Genomic DNA, 14379 nt, shown 5'->3' with positions numbered 1-14379 from the left:
CATAGGAATATGTGGTTGATAATGTTATGAACTTGTACAACTGGGAGGAGTTTCATGCAAGGACCAAAATATCGAATTCGGTCAATATATTGTGTACCCCAAACACAGAGATATATCGGATAAATTGGAGATATCCATTTTTTTGTGACCAGTCTAAACTATCGAAAATATTGGATATATCGAAAGACATAATAGCAACATTTATTTATCAAGAAAACCATCAAAATATTGACAAATAATTAACCATAATGTCATAATATAATGTACTCAAAGTCCCAAATTACAAAATTGGAGAAATAGGTTACATCAATACATAAACGCAAGGCCCAAAATATCGCCGATATATCTCGTTTTTTAGGGTACACGAGATGGAAATTTCCGATATATCTCAACCAAATATTGAATATTTTTTTTCCCGATATATATCGCAATTTCTGATATATATCTTTATATCGCCGATATAACCAATATATTTGATATTTACGATATATATCGTTTGATTTTTTGACCAATTTTTAATATAAATATATTCGAGATATATCAATAAAATATCCGATATTTGAATAATGCAAGTAAATTTTAGGTGCAAAGTGTGGTGTGATGTGAGTTTATATTCGGATTATTCGCTAAAGTGTGATGTGACTTGATTTTCGGTGCAAAAACATTTTTTGAGTACTCAGTAGTGAAGGTGCATGTGATTTGGAATCTAGTGAAGGTGCATGTGATTTGGAATCTTGGTGAGTGAAAAAGTCTATTGGCTTGATGAGTGCATGTGCCTAGCTAGCTATCTAATACGCCAATATGTGACTCACAACGTTTTTTATAATTTATACTACTTATAGTCTTGTACTACCCCCTATTTAAGAAATTCTACTCCATTCCTTTTCTTATTCTTTTATTTCTTTCTTTCCTCCAACGTCTAGACTCTAGTGAGTTTTCCTTCACTATCGAACTCTTTAACTCATATTAAGTTATTAACTATACTATTTATCTGAAAGTCGAAACTCAAGTCAAGGAGTCATCACTTCAAGCGCCTTCACTCTCGTTTGTTAGGTTTTTGAGTCTTGGTTTGAGGACAATCGTAGCTCCTACATTCCGTGTAGCAGCAATCAATGTTTGAGGACAATCAGCACAAATCAACACATCTTCTTCTTATAGTTCTTTAGACTTTAGTGAGTTTTCCTTCACCAATTTTGTTTAATTTTCAATCTTGTACGTTGAATTTCATAACTAAAATTGTAGCTGCTTTTTGTTTCCAACTACTTTCATTAATCCAATGACTTGATATGAGGACTATGGTCTATACTCTATAGTCTATACTATTACATAATGCTAATATATATTCTTTTGTAGTTTGTCAAGATGGTTGGGGTTAATTAGATTTTATATATATATATATATATATATATATATATATATATATATATATATATATATATATATATATTATTATTATTATTATTATTATTATTTTTTTGAAACCTCTGCTATTGTCGTTGTGAATAATGTATCAACTTTTATTGAGAGTTAAAGATCAAGTTGTAAACATGTAATATGAAAAGAGTGAAAGACTGAGTCAAACAACCAGATTTCAATTACACACTTCGATCATGTGGAGAGTTCATTTTACCAAACTTTACCTTCGCAGAACACCCTAATATTGATGGCAAAAAGTGCATCGAAATAAACCAATGTTGACATTTCCTTGGTACTTAATTTCAACTTTGAACTGTTTAGTCAGTTTTTTATGCTTGGGCAGGGCAAATTCTCATTTGATCAGATACGTATTGTACTAAATAATTAATGGTCCAGAGTCATTTTTTTATGCTTGGGCTGGAAAAAACCCACAAATTGTGGGCTTGCTTATTATCTGTAAATAAAATGTTGAAGGCAAATTATTAATTTAATGAGATCATAATTTCTGTTAGACTGCATGTATAAAATTGGGGGCCAGGGCGCACAATTGCTTTTAGAGTTTTTGTGCGTGTAATTGATTTTGATGCAAGTACCAAAATATCGAATTCGAGCAATATATTGTGTACCCCAAAAACCGAGACATATCGGATATATCGACACTACACCATAATAGGATATTTGCAACACGCACCTTTTTTGATTTGCAACGGTTATTTACCATTAGTAAATTTCCAACGCTAAATAAGCGTTGGCAATATTGTAAAGCGTTACTTTATTTGGTTGAATTTCTGGAATTAATTGCTAACGCTTAAAAAGCGTTGGAGAAGTGTTACAAATTAAAAACTTGAAAATTTCGCCAAAGAGGTAAACGAAAAAAAAAAACGAAATATCATTGAGTTAAAAACAAAAATTTCTTTCTCTCTCTCCTCGCTCTCTCTCTCTCACCGCCGCATCCCTAAAATCATCATCCCCTCAAAACTAATTCATCACCGCCGCAATTTTCGGTTAGGAAAAATAGATCTCGCATTCAAAACTAATTTTCGGTAGATTAACCAGGTTTGTCTTTCTTTCTTCAAAACTTTAAAGTAATATCCTTGTTCTAGCTTTTATTAAATTTTTTTATTTTGTTCAATTCTTCTAGTGAGATAAATGTTGATCAATTTCGAATTCCAGAACACATGGTGAATAGCAGGAAATGTTTTTAGTTAAACAATTGGACCAAGGAGGCGAGGCAGTCTTTCTACAACATGAAGTTTTCATGTTTTTATTTACTTGAAAATTGAAACCACTTGGATAACAACCAAAAAAGTCTAAAAAAACATACGATGAAACAATTACAACACTATATCAATTTTTATTATTATTATTTTTTTTTGTATAAATTGTGAGGGTAATTGTGTAAAAGAATGAAAATTTATTACTTTAAATGGTTTTTTAATAGGTTGGGTTCCAAGGTTTGAGTTTAGTATTAAAAAAAACAGGTATATTTATTGGTGAGTTTTGAGGATATAGAAATTATTTGAGTGTTGTGTGGTCTCATGAGAATTGTTAGGGGGATGCAAAGATTGATATTTGGGGAAGAGCAAAAAATTGTGAAATATTTTAGCTTTGGTATTGGTTTCACTATACCTAAAGCTAGAGCACGTGATAAGCATTTGGGTATTTGAAGGACAATTTTGAGGGGTTGAGTTGGAAATTTAAGATGACTAGAATTTTAGTTCGAGAGGTTACGCTTGAATAATCGAGTCGATTCAAGGGTTCTTCGCCATCGGGTACTAGTACTTTGGTTCCTCGGTTCAGGTTGTGAATGTTACAAGAGATGAGCAGGAAGAGGAAGTGTTGGAAATAGGAAGTTTGGATGATGATTCACCTGATTCTTGTTTAAGTTTTGAGAAAAAAACGATGAAAAGAGAAGAACTTTTTGGTGAGAGTAATTAGTTTGTTGTGAGTGAGACTGTGTTTGATGATGAGAAGGAGAAAGTTGGTAGTGATGAGGGTTTGGATTCTGGGATTGTGATGAAAGAGTTGGGTGGTCTTCGAATTAGAGAGAATAGAAATGTTAGGGCAGCGAAATTTCATATTTAATTACAATAAAACTAAGAGCATCTCTAGGTGGTGGTAGCATACTCTTCAAATTTGAAGAATGCTACCACAAAATTTGATAGCAAATTTCGACCAACTCTAGGTGGTCGCAAATTCGTGGTCGCAAAATTTATTGGGGACCCACCTGCTTGCGATATTAAATCTTTGCTACGCCAAGATTAATCGGCTCACAAGATGTCGCGTGTCGTGCTATGTTTTATTTAATGTCGCTGACGGTCGGACTTTTTGTCATTTTACAATTTTTTTTCAACTCATTCACTCTAGTTAGTAGGAAAAAATGAGTTCCGGCAACGAATCTATCCGTCTATAATAACCAAACATGATGGAGTGGTGGCGGTGAGGAAGAAGAAAACAGTGCATACATTTGGGATAATCCCAAGTGATCTAGATGATGAACCAACCACTTCCTGAGCTGGAAATCAAGGAGTCGAGGTCGACGATCCATTCTTTGATTCAATATCGACCAAGTCGATTTTGAATTTCTGAGGCTATTGATTTCAACCATCTTAGGCGGTGTCTAAGAGGTTTCATGAAAGGCATGTCTCAAGACTTGTTCTTGAACAACAGGTATGTATTTTAATTTCATAAATTAGTAGTAGTAGTAGTTAATTTTAGTAGTTCAATACAATACGTATATTTTTATTTTTATTTTTTTAATTTTAGTTTCATTTTGCGTACATCAGAGATGTGTTATGTATCGGGTTGATTGCACTCCGCGTCGCTTTAGGAAGTGGTGGGATGATATTAAGAAAGTCGGTGCACTTGACCATGTTAGAGATGCAATTTTAGCGACTCCTTTTGCTCATCTAGTTGACATCCCTTACAATAAGACTGACATTCAGGGAGTTATTAATGGTTTAGTTGAGAGATGGTGGGATAGTACACATACTTTTCACTTCCCTCGAGGAGAGTTGGGCTTCACTCCATTAGATTTTTGCATGATATCTGGTTTGAGTATAGGATTAGGTAATCCGTTGAGATGTAGCACTGAATTCCAGAGTTGTGCCCAAATGATGACTTTCTTCCCTTGTCTGACCGAGGAGTCGTATGATCTTGGGTGTTAGGATTTTACGGTATCAAGGCTGCATACATTACACCGTTGACTACCGATTCGATTGCAGTTTTGATAGATTATTTGTCACTTGATTCGATGATGGTCAAACACATGTTGATGAGTATGTAAGAGCTTTCTGTATGTATTTGATGGGTGTCTTCTTTTTTCCTTCTGGCCATTCCACGATTAACTTGGGATTTCTAGCTAACTTTGAGCACTTGCATGAGTTGGGCGGTATTGATTTTGGTGGAGCCATATATACGTCATTTGTTGCGTTGTTTTTAGATAGGGCGCCTCGACATCTTGGTGTTGTCGGTAGTCCCCGGATGGGAGGGTTTGTCATTCTCTTAGAGGTATGGTTTTATGAGTATTTCCGTCTTTGTAAATCCTATCCTCACAGAGTATACCGATAAGAGGCCTAGGCTCGGGGCTTGCACGGACCTTGTCGAAGCGTCGACCCGATGAGATCGGTCATAACATAACTTCGTCCAACCCGGATCGAGCTTAGCACCACGGGCTTCTATTGTTTGGAGGCCTTGGAGGACATCTCGTGTGCACATCGGGCGCGAATGACCGTAGATATGCATTGTTCATTTCTCATAGGAGGATGATGGTATTCACTTGTGGGAGTGATATGGAGTGGTATTTAGGGGATAGATGTTACGCATACTCACACCATACTTTGGTATCCCTCCCGATCCGCTACCCATGTATCGAGGCTAAGGACATGACCTTAGAGCAAGTCATCGAGTAGCGTGCATTGGACTTGGCTCTGAGCTTCCGACCTAGTTACATTGCAGACTTATGAGCAAACGATACCGTTCTCGGTTCGGGTGTCTATTGGTCATTTGCTCCCAGTCGTAGGTCGTCTGACAGCAACATTCATACGGTTAGCAATTTGGGTGTCGACGTGAATTCCAGATTGGCCCGCCGTCCCGACGCGTTTCAAAGATGGACACAGGCACACATTTGTTCCAAACGAGATCCCCTCGGTCGAGTGGCCTTGGGTTTTCAGTTTGAAGCGATCCGAAAGTGGCGGGACGATTTACCGACCCATTTCTTCTATTGATGCCACTCGCGTCGTACAGTTAGAGCCTGACCTTGGACATCTATCTCTGGTAATTATTTTTATTGATTTTGTTTTATTATTTTGGTTTATTATGAAAATGTCATAAATTATTAATGAATAATTATTTCAGGATGACCTACGCATGAGATATGAGACAAGCATTAGTGTAAATGATGGCTTGCGCTCCTCGGTATTCGCCTCTGATGTTGAGAGAGAGACTTCTTTCCTGTGCTCATGTGGATTATGACGATTTGCAACGCCGGATTGATGAGTTCTGAGGCCTCGATTGATCGCATGGGGTGAGTTCATCCGCAAAGATGGAATGACGGAGAGTTGAAAGACAAGGACGGTCGAGGAGGAGTTCACGGCAGAGGAGGCGTATGTAGGATAGTCTAGGAGGTTGTTGTATGACGATTATTATTATGTTGTGTGATTTAGAATTGTTCATTTGATCATTTTGATATGTTGTGTGATTATTATTATGTTGTGTGATTTAGAATTTATTTCCTTTGATTTAGCAAATGAATTACAATTTTATTAATAGAACGACAACTAATACATGATTGCAAAACATAAAATAAAAATAAATAAATAAAAGATAACTATTACATATCACCCTTATTACATACTACTAGAGTTACTCTAATTATCAAGCCAGTCATCATTTTCTCCATCATTGGCTTCTTCGTTGTTGGAAGCTTCATTTGTACTACTTGCTCCAGCCTTTTTTTCATATTTAGCTACAATTGCATCTTGTTTTAGCTCTAAAACCATTCGCAAACGAGGATTGACATTGTCGGTGACATTGCCAACAACCTAGTCTCATTTTCCTCCTCTCTAACACGGAGTTTTCTTGCTTCAAAAATAACTTTTTTGTGTCTGTCTTCTCTTGCTTCAATTTCATCATACTTTGAAATTGCTCATTTTGAATCTCTTCTTTATTTCTTCGACTTTCTTTAAAAGCTTCAAGAAAATCATCCATATTTTTAGCAGTGGATGCAACATTACCCTCAACAGTAGAAGCAACTTTCTTGTTCTTCTCAATTTCTTTGCTCTGCTTCCTACCGGTGACCTCTCCAAAAACCTTCCGGTCTTGCTAGGATCGTTACTCAAAGTGCACATGAAGGTGAAGGGGTAGAGTAAGGCGTTGAAGGGGTTGGGGTTGAGGGTGAAGAATCGAAACCTTCAACATCTCCGGATCTTGCTTTCTTCTTTGGTCTTGGAGCAAGCGTTTCGTTGCGTAACTGAGTTCTTTGCCACTTTGGCGTATTTTTTACTAGATTATAACAATCTTGCCATATCCAAGGTTTTCCAAGAGTAGTAGCGATAAGTTGTTCTTTGCGTCACAAAGCTACGTTTATTAAAAAAAAAAAAAATCAATATCAAGTAGTATATAAAATGAAGTATAAATTAAACGAAGTATAAACGAATCTTACAATGTCTTCACGTCCCCACCCGCTTGGAGGTTGTTCTTCAAGCTTTCTGAGTATAGCATGATATTTGTTGAAGAACGGTAAAATAATCGCCCAACGTTGTGAAACTCCCTTCCACTTACGGTTGCGGTCAAAACCTTGAATTTGATTCATTCTAGCCATAATTCGTTCCCAATAAACTTGACCCGATTGATCATTCCCTACTATAGGATCTTCTCCAATCTCAATCCATGCTCTAGTAAGAGCAATATTTTCTTCATTTGTCCAACTTGGACCCCTTCCTTGTTTTGGTTGTGACATTGAGAGTGTTATGTGTGAAAGGTTGAGAGTGTTGTGTGTGAAATGGTTGAGAGTGTTGTGTGTGAAAATGAAGAAGGAGATGAGTGTAGATATAGAAGGTAGAAATCCGGCCGTTTTTTGCCCGTTTTTTGCCCGTTGAAGCACGCGACATTAGGAGTGGCGCGCGCCAGTAGTAGTGGCGCGCGACAGTGGTAATGGCGCCTCCTTGTTTGTGGTCAAAGTCAAAAAAGTTGAGCGACATTAGTAATGGCGCGCGACATTACTATTGTCGCTCCGCATCCGCATCCAAATTGCCAAATTTGCGAACAAGAATTGCGAACAAGCAGGTGATGCGACCACGAATGCGACCACCTAGAGTTGGAATTCCGGGAAATTCCGACGCATTTCTTCAAATTTGAAGAATGCGACCACGGATACGTCCACCTAGAGATGCTCTAAGTTGTTAAACTAAATTGCGCAATTTAGTTTAAGGTTACGGTGGGGAAATGGCAGCGTTGAGCTTGCTAGAGAGAGGCGATGCGTATGTACTCCTTTACTGAAAGAGAGAGCAAAAAAGAGCTATCCTTCCTTCCCATGCTGCGAGATGCTATACGCGTTTCCTTTTCATGGAAGCGAGCTGGTGTTGCACCTGTTCCTGTGGTGGTTTTGTGCCAGTAGAAGTACCCTTTGGTGGGCGCATCAAAGTAAACAGCTGTATAGTACACAGGTGAACCTGAAACGAGACTATTGCGTCCCTACCCTTGGAGTACCCCGATAAAGGTGGTCTAAAGGACACAAAGAGGCTTCTGTCGGAGCGAAGTGCCTCCTCATTAGCATTCTCAATTTGTCGAATGGCAGCATATAGAAACGTGGTGTCAGAGCTGAAACAGCTAAGCCTCTTCTAAGCGCTCTAAGCCACTAATGTCTTTCGCTACGTGGCCGGTAATGGAGATCCTCTCTATCACCACTGAACTACTTCCAAGCCTGATGCGCTAAGCCCATGATCAAACCCTCAGACAGTCCTTCACGCACTGATTCCCGCGAACACTATCCGGGCGGGGTGGAGTCGCTACGGTTGGTCTTAGCTCCCTTCAGAGTGAGTGGTGGAACCACGCTTTGGGTAAATAATAGTCCCGTCCGGCAAGGACAAGGACACTCTTCTACGCCGGCACCTCTATACTTCCCTATTTGAGCTCACCATTCCTTCCAATGGAGAACTCATCATCTGGGCCTTGCATGCAACAAAAGGGCTTGAAACCACCACTATGGGAATATAGATCGGTTGTGTATTTGGACTCCACGATACTCCTCAACTGTACCTAAACCTAATATACAAGTCAATGCGCTTCGCTAGAATAGATTGACTAATGACATCCCGTTCGGTACCCTTTTTGAAGGGTACCTCTCTAGATGGAATGTAATTGCGTATAAGATGAAAAAACAGTTTATCATTGATTTGAAAGAGCTTGATAGATTTCAGTCAAATTCCTACTGAACTTCGACTTCTCCTTTTTCTGCTACTTCAACTGGAAAAGAAAATCCATGTGTGGACCACTTGAATTAATAGGGGCAGCCTTAAAAAAATGGTTTAGCTACTATTTTGGATCCTGTTGTGGAAGCGGAGAAGCTGACTCCGCTGCCCGCAGCCTTTTTATTACTACTACAACCTCGGGGAGTTGCAATAATAGCTGTGTGTGCTGCTCACAAGTAAAAATAATAGATAGAAGTATACATTCCCTCGGCGGGGAAAATAGAAATCCTCTAAATAAACCTACAGATTTGGGAGATCTGGAGTTAATCCAAACATCGACCGAGAGCTTCCAAATAGCTCTGGACGAACTCAGCCCCCTACTTTCTCCAGGGGATACGATGGTAGCCCCATGCTCCCTCGAAATGTCGGGCAACTTTTATTTTTCATTCACAAATCCTTTGTTTATGCTACTCACTCTCAGTTTGGTCGTACTTGTGGTTTATTTTGTTACTAAAAAGGGAGGAGGAATGTTGGTGTTACTAAACAGTGAATCAACACAGGGTGATTTTAGTGTTCCCATGGAAACTGTTTAGGTGTTTTTGGTAAGAAATTCGGAGTGTGATGGGAATAATGGTTTTGACTCATCATTATTTGGTTTTATTGTAATACATTGTTATGGAGAAGGTTTCTTGTTCATTACTTGTACTAGGTTAGTACAGACTACAGACTGCCTTTGCCGTAGTGATTGCTAGTGGACTTATATGTATCAGTGTTATATCTTGCAGCTTATTCACATGATAGGAAAGAATTTTACACGTTCGTTTAATAAGCCTAGAACTTCATTTCTCCTTCGCTCTGCTGATTATGTATGTATCTATGCTGCCTTCACTGCTAGTTAGCTTAGCTTTATTTGTTAGGAAGTTTCAGTTGTATATTTGTATCTGAATATTGTCTCTTACTTTTACAGTGTTAAAAAGCAGGAGCATACATCATTACAGAACTTGACTGAATACTAGCTGATCTACTCATTCCAGGTAATTTTAATACTTGCTTCTTGAAGAAATAGTTTGCCTCTTATCTGTATGACTGTATCTGGTTAATTAACCAACCAACCTGGCTGATACACGCACAAAAACACAGTTGTGAGATGTTGGATCTTTAACTTCTCTTTAGATAACAACTAACTCAGGGATGGTCAGTCTCCACATCCTCATATGTAGTTGCTACTTGCTAGTAGATTAACTTAGTAGATCATCACATGATTGCAGACTGATCTAGAATACATGAACCCCTAGAGATTTGATAGAAACTCTACTTCAGTATAAGTAATTAGCTAGAAAATGTCAAAACTATAATAAGGATTTGCACCCCCATTTTTTTTTTCATAATTTCTATTATTGCACCCTTATATGATCAATTATGAGTTGCATATGCGTTGAAACAATCGTGTATATTATGCTTTGTACAGGCTTAAGGCATGTACAAAACATAATATCTATAATAAATCATGAAACTTTGCTCCTTAATTCCACACTTCCACGTAGCAGTAATCTATATACACCTCAAAACTCGATCTATTCGATAAGAATTCTAGATATTAGGTGCTCATCAGCTAATGGGAGTCCAAAGTCTACAACTATTGTTCATAAAAACCAGACCCATTCTTTAACTATGGCCTACGAGTGACCTTAAGTGTACGCTGGATGGCAAACTTGGTTCCAAACTTTATTTAAGTAATATATACTCATCCCAAAAAAATACAGCATTGAATATCATATACTACCTAACATCAGCCATCATTCCATCAACGCATTTTAGTTACAAACATGCATTATTAAGTCCACTACCATACTAAAATCATACTTTTGCCATTTTCTATTATAACAAGCTATGCCACCTTCCAACTAATATTATCCTAACAAATAAATAACAGCAAAAAGACAAATATACCCATACTAATCATTTTCAGTTCTTTCTAAATTTATGAAAATGAGTAACTGACAACCGAGCTCTAGTACGATATTTCCATCTCTAATAATTATTACACAAAAGCTTACCAGAGAAGGGAGAGACCGGAGGAGTACTAGACCCATCTCTAATAATTATTACACAAAAGCTTAACTGATTTTGTCATGCTTTTGTTCTCGACTTATGACCCATAAATAACCACTTCTTTTTTTGTTTGAATTGCAGAATCCCAGCTTGGTTCAAAAGTTAGAGGAATATGTTTTTATTTTGTCGCTGCTGCTGCAGCGATCTTTTTGTTTATCTTTATGTACGGTATTATGTGACAGTATTATGTGAAGTGATATGGTTTTTGTATTTGCATTTCAGAATTCTAGCATTCAGGAGAGCAGTTCTCTAGGATTCAATTTGTTTGCATGCCCAGTTTGTTATGAGCCACTTTTAAGAAAAGGTCCTCCCGGTTTAAATGTGTAAGTTAATCTAACTTCTGAAATATCTCTGCGACTGTGATTGTGGTTGTTATGGACCGATTAGAGCTTTGGCGAGTTACCTTTTGTCCGGGGGCTCAAGGAGCAGACATTGTTGTTTTGATTGGTCATTTTGCTGTTCCAACAGCCTTACGTGTGGCTGAAGCTACCCTTTCAAATAAACAGGTTACTACTACTATGCTGTTTGTTTCTTCTCCCATCTCTGTTACTATCTGAGATTATTATTTTATAGGTTCAAGTCATACATGAGTCTGGAGCTATGGTTTTCCCAATGGTGAAGCATCCGTTTCTTGTGGGCTTTTTGGTTGCTGAGTTCCCAATGTTGGAGGACTCTTTTGTGTTGCCTCTACAATCAGATAGGCCCATGGGGGATCAGAAGGCTCCTAAAGAAGATCCAATGCATATATTTCCCCAGTTTACTGCTGAACAAAGATCAAGTGTTGTAAATATTTCTCGTTCTCTGGCTATGGGATATGTCATGGATCAGGTAGGTTTCACTTGCTATTGCTATTTGTTAGAGCCATATGAGTCATTTTTTATTGATGAAGCATGGGCCTCATGCATTACTAGTAGTAAATTAACCATTGATTATTGAATTTGCAGTATGTGAGTGTTTGTGAAACAAATTAAGGCTTTTTATTGTTTTCATAAAGTTATATGAAAACAAAATACATAGCCTCATCTCTGCGACTGTGGGCTAGCTATTTTGAGGTTGTCAGCAAACTATTATAATATATTAAATGTACTAAGATAAGCTACATTTGGTATCATAGTGACAAAAAAGGAATAGAATGCATGGGTTCACCTATCTATCTAGCTTCAACATTCCTGGAGGTTAACTATTCATCAAGTTGGCATGTCCTAGTTAGTTTTTAAACTCAGGGGCATAATGGATGGTCTCTGGAAGCTTGGGTTGTAGTTTATTTCAGTTGGATCAATTGCTTGCTCTACTTGGATCATGTTTTGCTATAATTATATGGCAATGTTTCATAAAAGGTAGCCCATCAATTATCTCAAAGATCCTCGATTTACTATCATCGTTATTTGCCTTTATCTTTCTCCAAGTGTTTCTATACATAAAAAGAAACGTTCCTTTTAAGTGATGCTTGAACTGTCCTGTATTTTCGTGAAAGATACTTCTGTTATTTTCGTTGTTTGAGTTAGATTTGAACTCTTGCGCAGAACTATAAGAACTGTGTACAAACACCGGGGACTGTTCAGGTAGTACTCACATCCCTTTAGAAGCCTATAAAAAATTCATTTCATCAGATACTTCATAGTTCATTTCTAAAAGATACTTGTTATGATAATCCGGGAAGCAGCGGAGTGTTAATGATCCCTTAAGAGTACTATATAACTATAAAACTGAAAAATATTTGTAGTTTTTAATTTTTCATTGATTTTGCAGTATTCATTCACACTCACATGTTTTAAATCGTCAGGTATGCATTTTCTGAATAGGATATCCAGAGACAAACAAGAAAGGATAGTGTAAGACGCATTATTCACATTCGCCAGCATTTGATATGTATGACTGCCTAGATGCACGTGGTTTGGACTCTGGACACTGAGACACATAATTGAATATTCTGTTTTGTTTGTCCGAGTTACTTAATTTACTGTCTTCTTGTGGTTGCTGATTTTCCTGATCTGACAAGAAAAAATTGTATATCGTAATGAAATTAACGAATTTGTGTGATCTCTACGTTTTGTGCAGTATTTTGTGTATGAGATCCTCTGTGGGTTGAAATACATGCATTGAGCCAGTGTTCTCCATAGGGACTTAAAGCCTAGCAATCTCCTCTTGAATGGCAATTGTGAACCCAATATTGCCAACACTTTTTGGCGTCGAAGTCGGAGGAAAGTTATTGCGGAACAACGGACCACTAGTTCAAGGTCTCTCTTTCTCACCCTTTTTTTTTCATTATTATAATTACTTTGTTAAATTTCTCTTAGTAATGAAGTCTATTTGCTTTGCTTATGTAAGTTATGCCCTGATACATTTGAATACTTTAAGAAATATTGGAAGTTATGTCCTGTATGTGAATTACTATTGAATTAGGTTCATTTGTATATCTGATGAGATTTGCATAAGTGAGCTAATTCATAATATATTTATGTGGACTTTCAGAAATCTATTTTTGAGTCATGGGTACAGGACCCTTTACATGTAAGACCTATCACTCGTGCAAATTTTTTCTTAGCTTGATAGATCATTTTGTTGTCGTTCGGTGTATTGTGTAGGGTATCGATTTTATGAAAGGAAAAACAAGAAGGCCAAAAGAATTGCTTCCCAATCTGATGAGTCATGCTCACTTCAAGCTCCTCGTTAAGGTAAAAACTTAAACCCCACTCTCTATTTTCTCAATTTTCAACTCATCAAGTTACTACAAGATTTTCTTTTTATACACCGATTTTATGTAATCATTGTTTATGTCGTAGAGATATGGGAGTAGACAACAAATGGTTTATCTTTGAGGTGGTCAAGTATTTAATTAATTGCATGAATTTAATTAGTATGATTATTTTTCTGAGTTCATTATTTGTTTTGTGATTTTTTTGGAATTAGATGGGCTTTGTGGAGCGGCACTAGGATTTATATTGAGTGAAGTCATTGTCACTAATGCTTGTTATTGCATTTTGAAGATTCGGAATTACTAGGAAAATCGTATAGAAATTTGTAACTCTTAGTAAATCTGAATTTGTAATCCTCAAAACTCTTTTGAAGTTATATATATGATTTAATGAATATAATATTTTTTTCATGCGTTTGCTTGTGTTTATTTTACTTGTCAAATGGTGTGAAAAAGTATTGGTAATTTTATTTGCTTCTATATGAAACCAGGAGGTGCAGGTTTAGGGCATGAAAAAAATTAAAATAATTTTTTTTACTATATCAACACATTACTAACGGTTGTAAACCGTTGCAAAGCAAAAATTAAATATTAAAACATCATCAATAATCGTTACAAATCAAACTACGCAACGCTTTTTAACCGTTAGTAATAGTCACTATGCAACGGTTAATAACCGTTGGAAAATTTGGTTTGCAACGCTTTTTAACCGTTAGTAATTATCACTTTGCAACGGTTAATAACCGT

The 14379-nt window shown here is 37.0% G+C and overlaps 1 protein-coding gene across 26 annotated transcripts; it reads left to right on the top strand.

Annotated features, from left to right (window-relative positions):
• Positions 1-888: 888 nt before the first annotated feature.
• LOC147493179 (chloroplast sensor kinase, chloroplastic-like) lies at positions 889-14046 on the top strand. 26 transcript variants are annotated; one of them, XR_015199020.1, is made up of 9 exons: positions 889-1172; positions 9793-9859; positions 11019-11443; positions 11511-12274; positions 12461-12499; positions 12721-12769; positions 12996-13174; positions 13523-13612; positions 13848-14046. XR_015199020.1 is itself a non-coding variant. In XM_086566506.1 (9 exons), the coding sequence occupies exons 3-6, from the start codon at positions 11312-11314 to the stop codon at positions 12733-12735; spliced, it is 441 nt and encodes a 146-aa protein (XP_086422632.1). In that variant the 5' UTR covers positions 889-1172; positions 9793-9859; positions 11019-11311; the 3' UTR covers positions 12736-12769; positions 12996-13174; positions 13523-13612; positions 13848-14046. The 26 variants fall into 26 exon arrangements, 14 of the variants coding, with proteins under 14 accessions (XP_086422632.1, XP_086422631.1, XP_086422637.1 ...); XM_086566506.1 differs by having other exon boundaries at positions 11511-11765; XM_086566505.1 differs by having other exon boundaries at positions 11511-11765; positions 12721-12829.
• The last annotated feature ends 333 nt before the right edge of the window (positions 14047-14379 follow it).

This window comes from Coptis chinensis, chromosome 6 (assembly GCF_015680905.1).
Source record: "Coptis chinensis isolate HL-2020 chromosome 6, ASM1568090v1, whole genome shotgun sequence".
NCBI lineage: Eukaryota > Viridiplantae > Streptophyta > Magnoliopsida > Ranunculales > Ranunculaceae > Coptis > Coptis chinensis.
The sequence above is the reverse complement of the archived record's forward strand: the minus strand, read 5'-3'. Positions and strand labels throughout refer to the sequence as shown.

What these genes read in the sequence shown, in the direction of transcription:
- LOC147493179 (XM_086566503.1), top strand. Translation starts at nt 11,312, where the DNA reads ATGGACCGATTAGAGCTTTGGCGAGTTACCTTTTGTCCGGGGGCTCAA. An exon ending in CTACCCTTTCAAATAAACAG is followed by an intron (nt 11,444 to 11,510) that starts GTTACTACTACT and finishes ATTATTTTATAG; the next exon opens with GTTCAAGTCATACATGAGTC. An exon ending in AAACACCGGGGACTGTTCAG is followed by an intron (nt 12,500 to 12,995) that starts GTAGTACTCACA and finishes CGTTTTGTGCAG; the next exon opens with TATTTTGTGTATGAGATCCT.